Genomic DNA, 17391 nt, shown 5'->3' with positions numbered 1-17391 from the left:
CTGTTTAAAATTAGGAGTTTGTGATGTCAAAATACAAAGTCTGTAGGTTCACAGAAATTAGAAACTTAAAATACTAATATTAACAATCTAGTATATAAAATAATAACACCATATCTTTTTTATTTTGCTGAGATATGGCTTATGTACTGAATCAAATAAGATGGCCCTGTTCAACTCTTTCTGTTTTTTAAATGGTTCCTTACGTACACTTACTTCAATATGTGACATGTGAACAACCAATTAACAGTTTAGAATGTACCCAGAGTGTTGTTTTGTCAAGAAAGTAGGTTGTGTCTTTAGTTGCTGAAAGTTTCATATTTTTTTAAATCTAAAATCTTAGTTAATAAGCTTAATAAATTATAGTGAAATTCTTTGATATCAGTGTAGTTATTTATGACTTTTTGGTTATTGAAATTTATATACAGTGGAAAATCTGAGCTTTCAGTTGATAATAAATATGTAATAGAAAGCAATGGGTGTATTGTAAACAAGTATTTCCAAAAAGTGGAATGGCCACAGTGGTTGATTCTCTAAATATAATTATATATCAGCAAATGGAAAAGATGAGAAGTTCTTGTTTTATTTTATAGCTTGCAATATATGTAAACTGAGTTTCTAACTTGTAAGAAACTTTAGACATATTATAGGTATCATAAAATGTAATCTCATGAATCATACCATGTGATACACAAAATTTGATATTTAGAGTATTTGACTAATTGTAATACTAAAAGTGAATGCTAATCTGTAATTTGATGGTGAACAAAATAAAATAACAAAATGAGAACCTTTTCCTACCAACAATCCTTTTTTTACTAATGGTTATTCCTAACATTTAATACTATGTTATTTATAATCAATAGAACATAAAGTTCTAACCTACCAAATAATATTTTTTATTGTGCTGTTTTCTGTACAAAGAATTATCTATTTTACTTCCAATTCAAACTTTATTCCCACAGGAAAAATGTTGATGCGCTTAGCTGAATTTCAACTGGCTCTTGTGTCAAAGTTAAAATGCTAGAAAAATTGTTAATTACTGGTAATTGTCTGCATTGTTTTTTGCATTTTATTATTTTGTGTTCTTGGTGCATTATGTATTTAAATAAAAAATTATTTAGTGCAGTAGTACCATTACTATGAAAAAACATCATGATTGTGTTTTCTCAAAAGTCGATTGAGGAAATAAAAAATACCTGGGTAAGTATTATATATATACTTTTTTTTCATATGCATTCTGTATTTATTATTATGAAAGTAACTAAAATGTAAAAATTAGGTTAGGTAAAGTTACATTATGTTAAATAAAGAATAATTTTTCACAAGGTATGCTTGCAAGCAAACTACTTGTAGCATGCGAGTTGCATAATTCAGTAAGGTTACATGAACTACACGTTTGCCAAATGATTTGCAACTTGTATGGTAGGATTATTAGTTAGATACAGATTAAAGAGCAATAAAACAATAAAATGTAACTATTAATAGATGTATACTGTTAATAATTTATATTTATTTAGAATAAAGTAAAGCAATTTCAAGTTACAAAGATAAAAGGTTTAGATTTTCTCTTTCGTGGTTATTGAAAATGATCAACCTTGTGTAGATTCATGATGAAAGAGCACTGTTGCCCTGAGGACAATTTTTGGTCATTTCACATCTTGTCAAAATTTACTATTAAAATTAATTTGAAAAAGGTACTTTCACACCCTCTCCTTCACAATGGCATCATGACATAAACAAAAATCTGGTTCATGGCAGGAAAAGTTGTGTATGTATCCTCTGCTGATAGAACTTATGCTGTGGAGAAAGGGGTAAAGTAGAGAACTTTGAGAAATATGATGGCACAAATTCCAGATCATTCAAATCAAACATCTTGTAGTTGTTAATAGAAGACAACTCAGTAATGTTATAAAAGGGTTACAATATTCTATCAGAAAGTATCACTTAAATTTAGACTTTTTAAAATGTACTTTAATATCTATCCTATGATGTGTCTCTCTCTGTTCGAGCAGAAAGTTAACCTTTCGGCTGCAGCTGTCACATTTACAAGTCAGACTTTTTTTTATCTGTACACCATGGTTGTGTCTTATGGTATATCATTTTAAATTTTGAACGTAAACTCGTGTTCATGAGTGTTGAGGTACTTCTCATCCACCCAAGCATTGTTGTCAATCAGTGATTTAATCATTTGTCTTTTCTCACCAATACTCCTTATAAACAAAATCTTGCATATGACACAGCTGAAGTGCACAGAATAAAAAGTACAACTTGTATGTATTATAGTAGATTGAATGATGTAAAGTTCCACTGTAAATATATACATCTTAGTTAATAAAAACTTAGTGTGTATGAATAAAGACTGAATATTGATTTACTTGTGTTTCTTGTTTCATTGTATGTTTAGAATTATTCTCTGCACTTTGATGTTAATTAGTACTTTACTGGTGGATGTTAGAGTATGTATAAACCACATCCAGTGAAAAATGATTTATATCCACACTTGTTGTAGACAAATGTACATTATTTATACCAACAGAAGAAGCTGGTTCCTTACAAGAAAGATCTTTAACTACCATTTTGAAGTCTGGTCTGGTAAAAGAAGAACAAGAAGACAAGTATGGAGTAACAGAAAAAACTGAGGTAGTTTGTAGACTAAAGACTTTACAGTTTTATTATTGAAGTGATTGTTTAGCTGTAATGATGTATTTTAATTTGACTAGACCTGTATCATTGTTCAGATGTTTGTTGTTATAGTCTTAAGAAATTCATTACAAATTTAGTAAACTGTTCAGTAGAGTTATCTTAGTGTCATTAATGATGGAAGTACACAGACAGTACTGTTCTTATTGTAACATTAATGTTAGCTGTCTACAGATGTTACACTGTTCTCATTGTAACAGTAATGTTAGTTGTTCACAGATGTTACACAGTTGTCATTGTAACATTAATGTTAGCTATCCACAGATGTTACACTTCTTATTGTATCATTAATGTTAGTTGTTCACAGATGTTACACTGTTCTCATTGTAGCAGTAATGTTAGTTGTTCGCAAATGTTACACTGTTCTCATTGCAACTTTAATGTTGGTTATCTAAAGATGTTTCACTCTTCTTATTAAAGTCGACTTATCCTAGATTTTTGATATGTTACTATGTCTTAATCTAAAACTATATATATTTTTAATACACACATAACTAATAATGAAGTCATAGTTTTATATCATTATATTTTACAGTAATATACTGGATATATGTACTTGTTAGCCTTAATTATGCCACTAGTTGTAATTAACATGTTGAATGTATTGTTTGGATTTAGAACATATTTGTCACAATGAAAACAGAACAGTCTGATGATCTAACACAAAGTGAGGTTATGTCAAAGTTCAGTAAAAGTACTGATGATGATTTGGATAGTTCAAAATGTGGTGTTATCAATGTGAAGATAGAAACTGAATTACAAGAAGATGTTCAGTGTGTTGATTCTAGATTGGAAAGTACATCTGGTAAGTAGAAACATCTAAAACTATATATTGATTGACACTGTCTTAATAGAAGTGTTTGATTTGTTAGAAGTTGTTAACCTACATAAGACTGTTAATTATAGGTGTATCACATTTTTATATCTTGTGTTTTTATACCTTTATTTATACTATGAGGAATATTTTGAAGTGAAAAGTAAAAGGAAAAAAAAATTAAAATACACCAAAATTAAGATTGTCTGGAGAAGGACTTTTACTATATAATGATGAAACAAACAGAAGAATGTTAACATTACATTTGAATGGAAATGGATGGAGAGAACAGTCATTGTTACTATAAAATGAAACAACCTTTTAACTTAGCAATTTGTCTGATGTTTATAGTTCTTTATGTATACACTTTGTGTGAGTAATGGTTGGAACCAGTTTATGTAGATTAGTATTTTAACATGTACAGAGGATTTACTGCTGTGATTGCTTTTTGTGTATTTCATTTTTTTAAACACTCGCACCTGAGAATTTGATGGTGATGAATCCAAAGTTTTCGTAATTTTCCATACTGAAGCAAATACTTACACTGTTTATAGTAAAAGTGATCCTAAACTTGATAGCAGAATAAAAAAACATTGATAAACAACTTCATTATGTGAAGGATTTGGAATTTCTAGGTAATTAACTTGCATATAGATCTCTTGAAGAGAAACATTAGGACATTGATGTCACTCAAAATGTTGAGGACAAAACATTAGGATATATTGTGATATTTATCTAGCTAAAGTAATAAGGTATTTATTAAATTTAAGTTGGTTATTTTTACACTTCCATTATATATACAGTTTATTTTACACTTTGTCCATTATAAACCTTTTTGTTCAACAATTTGTTATACCCACGTTTCCATTACTGAATTGTACTACAGAGGTAATTATTTATTGTGTGTGGGACTATGAAAATTTCTTTATAATTGTTTTTAATATTGTCCTATTGATATTTTTTACTATATTAAACTTTTGAAATGAATTATGTATTATACATCTTTTGTTTCATGATTCTTCATGCTGAAAGTTGTAATAGATCAAATTAATTAAAAAAACTTATGAAATAAATATATGTATTGTACTATTTTAACTTTGTTGTATCTTCTGTTTTGACCTTAGATGTAAAGAGCAGTGTGAACATCTGTTGTGGAAGTCAGTTTCCTGAAAATTATGTTTTAAAACAAGATGTTCATGGAAAAACAAACTTAAATGGAAACAACATAAAACAATCTGTTATACCTCAGGATGGTGATAAACCCCACAGTTATATAACATGTGGAAGAGAATCTGTAACAGTTTATAACCTAAAAGAACACAAGAGAACACCTACAAGAGAGAATCTGTATAATAGTGAATTGAATAAACAAATACATACTGGGGAGAAACCTTACAGTTGTGTGGTTTGTGGAAAACACTGTACAACAAATACTGAATTAAATATACATCAAAGAATACATCTTGGAGAGAAAGGTTACAGTTGTGCAGATTGTGGAAAAGAGTTTAAAACAAACAGTGGGTTAAAAAAGCATGAAAAAATTCACAATGATGTGAAACCTTACTGTTGTGCAATGTGTGAAAAACACTTTAGAACAAATACTGAATTAAAAATACATCAAAGAATACATACTGGGGAGAAACCTTACAGTTGTGACTTTTGTGGAAAACAGTTTGGGAATAACTGTAACTTAAAGAAACATGAACGAGTACATACTGGGGAGAGACCTTACACTTGTGTTGTATGTAATAAACAGTTCACGACAACTAGTGCACTAAAGTATCATAAAAGAATACATACTGGGGAGAAACCTTACAGTTGTGGTATCTGTGGAAAAGACTTTAAAAGGAACGGGGAATTAAAAATGCACCAGAGAATACACACTGGTGAGAAACCTTACAGTTGTACTATTTGTGGAAAAAACTTTAGAACAAATGGTGATTTAAAAATACATCAGATGATACATACTGGTGAGAAACCTTACAGTTGTGATTTTTGTGGAAGACAGTTTGGAAGTAACTGTAACTTAAAAAAACATGAACGAATACATACTGGTGTGAAACCTTATATGTGTGTAGTATGTAATAAACAGTTTACAACAAATAGTGCATTAAAATATCATAAAAGAATACATGCTGAAGAGAAATCTTAGAATTGTGAAGTATGTGGAAAACATTTTCAAACAAAATGGGTTTAAAATGCATGAAAACATTCACAGTGAGTGAAATTTTATAATTGTGTTGTACGTGGAAAAGACTTAAGAACAAATATTGTATTAAAAATACATCATAGTATACATAATGAAGAGAATCCTTACAACTGTGGCATTTGTGGAAAGGAATTTTGAAATAACTTGAAGATCAACAAATATATATATGCAGGAGTGACCTTGTGTTTATATAGTAAGTAATAAGTAGTTTAGAGCAAACAGTGCATTAAGATATCTAATAATAAAAAAAGAACATTCTATATTGTGACTTTCTGTAAATACACACCAACAGATTATAGTAAGAAACTGACACTCAATAGTAACTTGCATTATCTATAGAATCATAACCCAATTATTTGAGATAGACCTTTACTTTGCAGAAATTACCAGATTTTTTAAAAATATATGGTAGTAGTTTTTATAGTAATGCCATGGAATTTAGATTAACAGTTTCTTATCATTACCCCCATGCAGTAGGTAAAGCCCTGTCAAGCATCATTATGTGTGTTAATTGATTAAGCTAATATCTTGTTGTGTTAAAAGGTCTTTAATTAGGATAATTTCAAAATATTTTGTAAATTTGTGCTGAAAATTTGGTAATGAATAATCAAGAAAAATCATTCACCTGTATGACTTTTGACTCCAGTGTAGCACATGTACCAAAAATATTTGAAGGTGTGGATTGCCACAGTCAAAATACAGAGGGTGAAAATTGCTAAACTATCGTACATTAATAACGCACAATGTGCCGTGTAGTAGTTTGTTTTGGTCACCCAACAAACTACCATGCATTTTGACAAAGGAATACATACTTGAGAAATACTACACAGTTTTGTAGTTTGTGATAAACTCTTTAGAACTAATAAGGAATTTAAACAATTTTCAGGTAACATACACCTGGGATATAAAACATACTGTTATTGTTTATGTTAAGAATTTGCAGTGACTGTTACAAAATGTTGTAGTTGCTTAAAAGTTGTTGATGCACAAGAAACAGGACCAAAATATATCGATCTTTGATGTATTTATGATGTTTGTAATTGTGAATTATTCTTTGTGTTTGACATGATAGAGTGACAAAAGAAAATTAAAAGATGTTAAAATTAAATTTGAGTGGAAATTGGCGGAAGTAACTTATTTTCTGATAACGGTGTTTTACCTCTTCCCACAGAAATAGCTATTGTAATATAGTGCAGTGCTATATATGGAAAATAATTTTTAACTGCCTTGAGCTCCCACATACTTCATGATTAACATGGGTCAACCAAGTTGATCATGTAAATCAACTTAATGATTTTTTTACATTTTCTTTTCATGTTGATTCTGCTGTTTAGTTATTGCTTCTGAAGTGGAATTATTATTCAAATTTTTCATGAATATAAGATAACCTTTTTCTCTTAGTTTTCTTTTATTGTGTATTATGTGTGGTTATTAATCTTCAACAATGATTTCTGAAGTCCAAGTTACTACTGTGAAGATAATACCACCTACCAGCACACTTACTCAGGCTGCACATGTATTCAAGGTGTCTCTGTTTCCTCACTCAGTTGGACTCATTCACTGCTACCATGCTGTGATTGTTGGGGATAAACATGCAAGTTACTGTGGTTCTTTATCTTGTGCTATCCCTTGAGGATATTCATATACCAAGGATGTGCTGCAATATTTCCTATTTGATTGATTTTGAGTAGGATATTTCACCATACAATGACATCTTTCTTCTTATTGTTTGGATGGTGGGTTCCTGGATCAATAGTTTTATCACTTTACTGTTATCACAGATTGGCAGGTGTGATATATTCCTCCAGTCTGTTGTACCCTTCCTACTTGCACCAGATGGCTTTGTTTTGGTTTGCAGTTAACTTGATACTAGTATGATACTGTTTCTGCATGGATGTCAGTTTTATATTATATGTGACTTGCAAATGGTATGATCCTAGTTCTACTCTTATATGGATTTTGGTTCCCAATGAATTGAATGAAGTTGACTTGCTGTGTATGGTACCTTGATACATATCCTTTTACTCTTACCCATATTACTGTCATCATATGGATTTAGTGTTCGGATCACTACCCACCCATTGTTTTCTCTCATATAGATGTTCTTATTTTTTCCCATTTCTTGGCACATCTTTCCACACCTGGTATAGAAGTGAAGTTTCCAATGTATAATTGTTTACTGTGAGGATCTACCTTTTCCGGGTGTTATTTGGATGCTTTCAAAATATGCTTCTTTCTTTCCCACACATGCTATTGCTTCTATGTGTGGGATTCCAGCTATTTTTGTAAGAAGAGGTAAGGTACTATGTCAGAAGTTATAACTGAAAATGTGTTTCTGATAGATACTTAACTCTTTCCACCCTTCCATTGAAAACTGGTGCTTCCATTTTCTTCCAGTATCCAAAGTGATAACTTGATAGAATCAGTTAGAAGAAATCACATGCTTCAGGAGGGTGTGTAGCATTCCTGTTGCTGGAGGGTTATCCTGTTATGATCTTCATGCAAGACAGAGTTGAACCACGCTAATCATTGGGTATGTGGGGGCTGAAGGCCTGCAGCATGGAAAAAATAGCATATAGAGGGTGGCACTATAAGACAATGGCTACTTCTATGAAAGGAGGCAAGTTCCTACTGGAAATACGTTTACAGTAAAGGAATATTAATATTTCCACTAACAAAAAAGAAACTATAGCTGACAGTTTCTCTTTCCTCCCTTTTTCATGTATTGATGGTGAGTATTGATTAGAACAAGTTTCCTTACATTAACATTTAAACATGGCTTTATGTACAGCTATGAATAACTTCTATGAATTTGATTTTCTGAACAGTTATAGACTTGGATTTAAAACTTAATGATTTAAAATTATACATCTCAACTTTTCATTTTGAAGAAAAATTGTACAATTTCTAGTAAAATTATTGTAAAGACTAAATAAAATATCACTACACTTTCATTTTGTTTAATGTTTGGTATTTGTGGATATTTAACCAGCATATTTATTTTTTGAGTAAAAAATGTAAAGTATTGATATGAGTTAACATATAAAGAGGACAAAGCATTAGAAGATTTTGTGGTAGTCACTCACTGAAACTAAAACCATAGAGTATTTCTTAAAATTAATAAATGAAATAGTGGTTGAAAGTAAAGTTTGTTGTTGCAATATTATACTTTCGTATTTACACAGTTGAATTTATCTATTCTTAACCCTTAAGTAAGGAGAACTTTAACAGCTCCCTTTATGTTTTTAATACCTCTTTTGAACTAGGGAGAGAAGTTTAAAGTATGAATCTGTGTAAAATTTTGTCGCTGTTATTTTTACTTTTAATATCTTGATATTTTCTGTGATTATATTCAATTAAACTGAATTTAGAAGTTCAAATGATGTATGATGCATAAAACTGTTTAACAAAAGCATGAGAAGCATGCACTGCTTATAAGAAGGAATCAGAAACTAGGAAGGAAATTCAAATTTTTTTAAGTTTGGAGTACCAGTAGAACTTCACTTAGATTAGGGATGGAACTTTGAACTTTTGGGTTAAAGGTTTCAGATACTTTGAATCAAAAAGACCATGTTCTGATAAGATAGTTGAAGGATGTGAGTGAACACTTATATCAGTTGATTATTTATGTGGATGAAGATTAAGTGTAAGATCAAGTTTTTGTACTGTTACTAACAAGTGTGTACAGCAGTAAGTGAAGGTAACAACTAACTAGGTAACCTCAAAGGATAATTTGACAACTGAAAGTTGAACTTCTGTGAAGCCGATTGTTTGTGTTGAGAGCCCTTCCAGAGGATTAATAAAAATAGCCACTAAAAGATTCCCCTGACAACTTATCTAGAGAGATATTAACATGTCATTAAATAAAAATATGAGAGGCCATCTCATCTCCATGACATAATCCAGAGAAAAGAACACCAAAAAGACTTGTTGAATGAAATTTTAGGGCAGTACTTAAATTTTGTATTAGGATTATTCAAAGGACTGTTGCATTTAGGAAGACTTAATTTTGTAAGCTGTATGTTCAGTATTATAGCTTGTTTACTAGAGGGAGCTGTTGCAAAGTATTCAGAAACAAGAATATAAAGAGGCAATTGAAATAGCAAATGAGTATTGAGTGAGTGACATTGTATTGGTTCTTCTATTCAGTTATTGGTAAGTTGTGTTTTATAACTTATCAAATCTTCTTGTTGAAGTTCTTGTACATCTTATGTTTTATGTTTATACATTGTACCTACATTGTGAATGAACAAGACTGTATAAAATTACAGAAAAAATAAACGAACTGTGCTGCCTGCAATACAATAACTACTTTCAGAAATGTATACTCAACCATCTGTAAGATATCCATTCTTTCTTCTGGTCATCATACAATGAATGATAAGGTAAGTCTTCACACATCATCGAACAGTTTGCCATTGTAGTACTCTACCTACTAAATGTGAATATCTTCAAGTGCTATGAATTATGTCAGCTAGTTCTTGGTCAACTCCTCTACAAATATTCTGCACTAGTCTTTAACTTAGAGATCAGCTTTGGCTCACTGTATAAAGTACACTATGACAAGTATCTAGCAGTGGCCTCTTAGGATCTCTTAAGTTTTTTATTTCTAATATTCTGTTAATCATACTTCCTACAGAAATCTTTCTTTTTTTACCAACAGTCCAACAGCTCATTGATACTGGATGGACCAGGAACTGTCACTATGCTGTTAATTCCTATTGTGGGGTCACTTTCTTACTTATTCTAGCATTTGTATTCACAGAAGATGAAAAGAAACTTATAATTCGTTTTTATTTTGGGGTATTTTCTAAATATGCAATAAAAACAATATATTACTGCTCACAATAAAATCAAAACAGTAGAAGAGAAGTGCACATCTACTCAAATTGGCATCACCACATCATCTGAGCATTCCAAACCAAAATGACCTGAGACTCGCATGCACATAACTTGGCTGAGAAGGTGCCGAGCATTATTATTTGGATGAATGCATAGTCCAGTCCCCGAGTGGTCTCTTTGAACTCAGTATTGCACCCATTCAGCAAGCTCTCATCTGCTGAATGCCCAATTGAACCCTCTCAGTCAAAGTGAGGTCACTACAATACATTGACTGATGGAAGCCACATCTTGTAGGTGTTAAAACCAGATGACCATTGCTGTTTACTATTAATGGTACATAATCCTACTTGATACTTTACACCTAATGTTGCACTGATACACATTCCTTTAAACTGTCATTTGTAACTCTTCTAGTTTGGTGTCTCTTTGGTCTTCTTGTGAACAAAATATTTGTCCAAAAGGAAAAATTTACACAGCTCTTTCATGATGTCACCTTTCCCTCTATTTTGCAATATGAAAAACTGTACTGAGAGCAATATCAGTTTTTAAAAAAAATCCATGCTCCTAAAGAACCCAAGCCTTCATCTACTTCAGTTTCCATCTTGTACCAATGCAGTGGCGAGTGCAGCACTTAAGCTTTAACTCGAAGAATTACAGTTAATGCTTGCGCTGTCGCAGCAGTGGGGAGTTAATGCATACACTGTCATACACAAAACTGTCAACAAAGGAAGAAAGTCCGAACATAACAATCTCAGTTCGGTCTCTCTAATGAAGCTTTCAAAACTCTTCTCATGACCTGGAGAGCGTTGTTTGTAGTTAGCATAATCAGAAACGTTAGCTTTCAAAACTCTTCTCATGACCTGGAGAGCGTTGTTTGTAGTTAGCATAATCAGAAACGTTAGCTTTCAAAACTCTTCTCATGACCTGGAGAGCGTTGTTTGTAGTTAGCATGATCAGAAACGTTTTTCAACATATTTCTTTTCATACCAATCGCCGGTATATAATATTTTTTATATAATTTTGTGAATATACATCACACTTCTCCTTACTGTGTACATTTGCTCCATTATGGTACTTCAAAAAGTTAGCAAGTCTACAGATATAAATCTAACTACGTATTATTTCATAATAATAATAAGAGTTTCTTAAAAAGAATGATGAGAAATTTTATTAAATGATATAATATTTTAATTACTAGAATTAATCAGAAAGTACGAACAGGAAGAAACACTAATTATTTCTTTTGAGATTAATAAACCTAAGTTGTAACTGTGGTTGATGGAGTTTTAATTTTTCCTTTACTTAAACTTATAAGAATATACTAACTTAATAATTATTTCACTGTTAAAAATCACCTTATCAAAAGCTTTTTAAAACACTGTAAGTCGTCCAACCTTATCCATAATTCAGATACATGAGCAATATATTAAACAAGAAGTTGACATGTTTAATAAGTCACCAAGGAGGTTCTCTCTCTCTCTCATTGTTAGTTGGGATTAGTGTTTATACATCCAGGAGGGTCAGGTTTCGTCAACCTGTTCCTCCTTCCTTTGTTTAAGCAACTGTCAAGTGTACTTATACATTGTACGTAAAGGCTAGAGTAACCCGCACTTACTCAGGGCAATGTCAATGTACTATCTACATATACACTTGGTGCAAATAAATCATTTCTCTTTATAGTTCCATAATTATTTGCACTATCATTAGATAGGTGTCAACGATAAAACATTCACATAAATCCTTCTTAATGTTTATTAGCTAACGTCTATTAGTTTATAGGTGGCTTTTTTGTATTATTTTGAAAATATATATTTACTATGGAAAGGTGTTTAGGACTATCTTCATCATGTTTGCAGTATCTGTCTCGTTCGCTTACTAGTTCGTTTTTCCTCCAATTTTTTGCCAAAATAATTTATTGTACTATGTAGGAGTCTATCTGTTATTGTTTTTATGTGTGTGTATTTATGCATGAATTCACATGATGCAGTTCTGGGTACTTTATAAGCTGTTATAAGTAGTGTATTTTGTATTGTTTGTAGTTTGACTTTACTAGTTTTTTACATACATTTATCCATGCAGGGGCTACATACACCCTTGTGCAAATTAATTCAAACAAGACGGAAAATTACGATTTTTCAATTTTTTTTCCTTTTATTTCTGAGAATCCAAAAATTATTCACAAATTAATACATGATATGGCCGCCTTTATTTTTCAGAAGATCATTAATCCGTTTTGGCATCAAGTCCACGAGTTGACTGCAACCTTTAATAATTTTTGGATCGCGGTACCACACCTCAAGTATGGCCTCAGTTAGGTATTTTTCGTAGAACAGTTTTTTTCCCGAAGTCTTTCTTTACAAATCGCCCAAAGATTTTCAATAGGATTTAAGTCTAGAGATTTTCCAGGCCTGTTCAGCACCTTTATTTGCATTGTAGTCATAAAATTTTTCACAAGTTTCGATGTGTGGCACGGAGCCAGATCTTACTGAAAAATACCAGATCCATCTGGAAATCTCTTTTTCAATTTTGGAACGACTCTTCTCTGCAAAACTTCGATGTACTGTGGTCCTCGCATCATACCTTCTACGATATGTAAACCTCCGACGCCATAGTAGCTGAAAAAGCCCCATAACATCTTCTTTAAGGGATGTTTTACGAACTGATGTGAGATTCTTGAAGTTTTTCACCTGGAGATCTGCGAACATGCAGACTTCTTTGACCCTGTACGAAAAAATGAGTCTCGTCATTGAATAACACCTTCCTCCATTGTTCTTGCGTCCAGTTCTTGTATTTTAGACCCCATCGATACCGTTTTTCTTCATTGAGTTGGTAAGAAGTTGTTTTTGACTGGTCTCCTTGTCCTTCTAACGCAATTTCGAATGACATAATATTTCTCAAAATTTCGTCATATATCCTAAAAATTGATCGACCGTACTGCAAAACACAGCTAATGACGCCGTCTCTGTGAAAAAATGACTATTAAAGGAAATCAGCGGGTCCAGCGAACCTACACCGGCAGCTATGCTGAAAACATTGTAAAATGACCATTTGTTTCAATTAATTTGCACAAGGGTGTAGTCAATGACGGGTCTAATGTATGTTTTATATATTCTTATGTTACCTGTCCTTGCTTCATTATATTTACCAGTTAAACTCCCAGCATAGTTTGTTCTTAGCTAAATTTTTGTGTTAATATTATTTATGTGGTTTATCCATATCAATTCAGAGTCCAATGTTAGTTCTAAACATTTTGCAGATGTAGTAGTCTGAAGGAATGCCCCATTCACATAGATCTGTGGTTGTACTTTTTTCTGTTCAGTTAACTTTGTGAATAGTATTAGTTGTGTTTATTTTGATTCTATATTTTTGACAATATTCACTTATTCTATTTAATTGTGGTTGTATATTTGTGGCTGCTATTGCTGGTGTTGATGTACTTTTTCAGACTGCCACATCGTCAGCGAACTGTGAGAAGATCCCTTATTTGGATCTTTTTGAGGCATATTACTCACGTACCTGATGAATAGGATAGGGCTAAGCACCCCTCATTGATGGATGCCAGCTTCTGGAATAAAACATTCTGAGAAGGTCCATTCAACATTAACTCTACATATTCTGTTTTTCAGAAAGTTTGATAGCCAGTGAATAATTCCCCACGGTAGTCCCATTTCTTGCTTTCGGAACCGGAGACCGTTATGCCATACAGTGTTGATGTTATGTATCTCCAAGAATGTGGAGAGTCTCTCACTGATTATTCTCTCAAGAATTTTGCCTACACAGCTGGTCAGATTGATATGTCGGTAGCTATTTCGGTTATTGGCTGGCTTTTCTTCTTTATGGAACATTAATACGTTTGCATGCTTCCATAAAACCGGGATATAACCAGAGTGTAATGGTAAATTAAAAACTACTGTCAGATGCTCAAATAATTTCAGAGTGTCTTTTTTAAGAAGAATGGCTTTATGCTGTCTTCTCCTGGAGATTTATTTTTAGTGTTTGTTTTTGCTTCTATGAGTTCTTGTGCGAGAATTGTGCTTGTTAGCACTGTGTTTGTGTATTCGTTTGTGTTGTTCATTTGACAATTATTTAAGTCTACTGGGAAGAGTGGTTCAAATAGTTCACTGTTATTCATTATAAAGTTATTTACAGCATTCATGTCTGGGTCGTTGTATGTTTCAAACGTGTTTTGAAGTTGTTGTTTGAATGCTTCGGTTTTTTTCTTTATTTGTATGTGTTGTGTTCTTGTGGTGGGTATTTTCTTGTTGCTATATCTCCATTTGTGAGTCGTTTTAAGTGCAACCAAAATTATTTCGGATCTGTTTTTTTTCATTTAGTTGGGAACAGAAATTGTCCCATTTTTCTTGTTTTAATAATTCTACTTCTGCTCTGATTTGATTTATTATTTTATTTATTTGTGTTTTTAATCCTGTATCTCTTGTTTCCATGAATTGTCTTTTTAACTGACGTCTAAACTTGATTAGCGTTATTAGTTTTTTTTGTGGTTTTATGTTTGTATTCCTTTAGTGGCTGCTGTTTGAAGTCACTTCGTGATTATCTGACAGTTTAGTATTGTTGGTTTGCTACAGTTATTACACTATAATTTTCAGAAGCTAATATAAAAGCTTATTAATCGAAAACCTAGAGATATTTGACCAGGGACATTTATATATATTTGGAACATTACAAACTGTTTAATTTTAGTGAATTAATTTCAGACGATATTTTTCCGAGAAGAGTCTGAGAAAAGTCTGCTGGTAAATGGCGTGAGGCCAGCCAAGAATAGTGAGCTAGCTAGTTTATCAACTCAGAATTAATTTGCTCATTGTGAACAGTCGATAAAATATTCAGTTCTAGACCAAATAGAAGACTTAATATTGTTTGTATAACTTGTATATATAAATCATTGTTTGTAATAACTATTAGTAATAACCGTTGTTATAAATTGTATTGTTATCTGTACATTGTTGTTACGTTTTGTTATTTCTTATGTAACCTTTATGTAGCTATAATCTGTATCTTAAAGTTATTTTAATTTGATCAACACAAATACCCTCAAATTCAATATTATTTTGTAAACTCCAAGTTATCTTATAATTTATCGTTACTGTTCTCTCATATTTCTTTAACCCTACTTATAGGTTTAAAGGACGTTGTTTGTTATGAATTTCGCGCAAAGCTACACAAGGTCTATCCATCGTATTCATTCCTAATTTATCAGCGAAAAAATAAAGAGGAGACAGCCAGTCATCATCACCCACCACCAACTCTTGGGTTACTCTATTTCCAATGAATAGCAGGATTGACCCACAGTTGAAAGGGCAAATATGTTTGATTTGACGGGGATTCGAACATGCGACCCCTGGATTGCGAGTCTAGCGTCCAGTTTTGTGACTCAAAAGTTAGTGTTTTTTTTTTATTAGAGACACCCATGAAGACTTATCTCGGAAATATGAAACAAATATTTTTTTCGGGATCTTTCACCACTTCCCCTATGAATCTTAAATTATATCATCTACTAGAAACATTAGGTTCATCTGTTTTGTACTAAAACATTAAGAGTGTTTGTTACATTTCAGATAAAAATAATAATCTCCCTCTAAGAGATTATTTTGAGGAATTTACGTCTCATCATAGATCAGTAGTGGTCTCAATAACTTTGGATTCTTATGTGAAGATGGAAATTCTGTTGTAAAATTAGAAGGTTTACTCTCAAATCTATTACTAATGAGAGGTTAAATTATTTTTATTGGAGAGAAAAATCTCAGATATTTTAAATCCTTCTCAGCATTATATTACAACAGGGATCGATAGGAATATATCCTGGGATATGAAAATACTATCCATTTTCAACAAGTCATTAGCAGAAACAACTCATTATTGAGAGAGTTGTCTGAGAATGAAACATCAGAAAAGAAACTCACTTATACAGAAAGAATGATTTTGAGTATTACCTGTAGCACCAATACCTTCAGTATTTGGTAACTTCGCAGAATAAGCCACTGGTAATGTTACCAGACTTTTCAAACTGAACACACAGAATGAACGCTTCTCATTTATATAGAACTAGTACACTCACTTTATCAGCCTAAAGTTTATGAAAGATCTGTTGATATAAAAGAAGAAAATCAATTCTAAAGATAATAATTCTGCCGTACAAATACACTGAATAGTGCTACAAAATTATACAACGTTTATTTAAAGAAAGAGAGAGAGCAATTTGAATAAATGGATCGTTTGAATTTGTATTGAGGCTAATATTTTCATTCATAATATGTGAACGTTTTTTATCAGCAGCTTACGATCATTACGTCAATAAGTTATAATCGAAAGATATTTTGAAGAAATTAAGTGTGATGATGTTTCATTGTAGAATACATAGGAATGTTAGTTTGAATATTAATTCCAGTTCTGTTAGAAACTCCCATGTGTTCCAAGTATTTGTAAATAGCCAAAAGTCTCGACTATTTCGCTGGCTACCACATGTATGATATTTGAACGTTCGAAATATGTCTAAATAAGCTCATTTTAAATAAATGAACATTGTATTGCATAACCATTTGTTTCTTGATTGTTAACCACTGAATACTGTTAATATTATCAGTCATCTAAGGTTTAATTTTGTCTGCTGTAAAAACCAAATTAATCAGGTGTCGTAAATAATGTATTACATGAATAACATTCTACAATCCATTTGTTATGATAATTGAAATCTTGCTAGCTATATGGTGTGTAGCCTTTGTATAGATCAGTAATAGTATTAAGTAAAACGCTCAGTTTAGATCAAGGAAAGGCGTCAAGATACATATACTTCACATAAAACTATTTA

The 17391-nt window shown here is 31.7% G+C and overlaps 1 protein-coding gene across 13 annotated transcripts in view; it reads left to right on the top strand.

Annotated features, from left to right (window-relative positions):
* The window catches only part of LOC143231342 (uncharacterized), a 36591-nt gene extending 19470 nt beyond the window's left edge, over positions 1–17121 (top strand). For 9 of the 13 annotated variants that reach the window (XM_076466259.1, XM_076466405.1, XM_076466021.1 and 6 more), the window contains 3 exons: positions 2537–2643; positions 3319–3505; positions 4639–8675. In XM_076466259.1, coding sequence (XP_076322374.1) covers positions 2537–2643; positions 3319–3505; positions 4639–5666 — 1322 coding nt within the window. In that variant the 3' untranslated portion in view covers positions 5667–8675. Of the gene's footprint in view, positions 1–2536; positions 2644–3318; positions 3506–4638; positions 8676–15703 lie in introns of those variants that run through there. The other 4 variants (XM_076466630.1, XM_076466471.1, XR_013017241.1 and 1 more) reach the window with 3 other exon arrangements.
* Positions 17122–17391: the final 270 nt, after the last annotated feature.

The sequence above is a fragment of the Tachypleus tridentatus genome, chromosome 1, assembly GCF_004210375.1.
Source record: "Tachypleus tridentatus isolate NWPU-2018 chromosome 1, ASM421037v1, whole genome shotgun sequence".
In the NCBI taxonomy this organism is placed as follows: domain Eukaryota; kingdom Metazoa; phylum Arthropoda; class Merostomata; order Xiphosura; family Limulidae; genus Tachypleus; species Tachypleus tridentatus.
The sequence above is the reverse complement of the archived record's forward strand: the minus strand, read 5'-3'. Positions and strand labels throughout refer to the sequence as shown.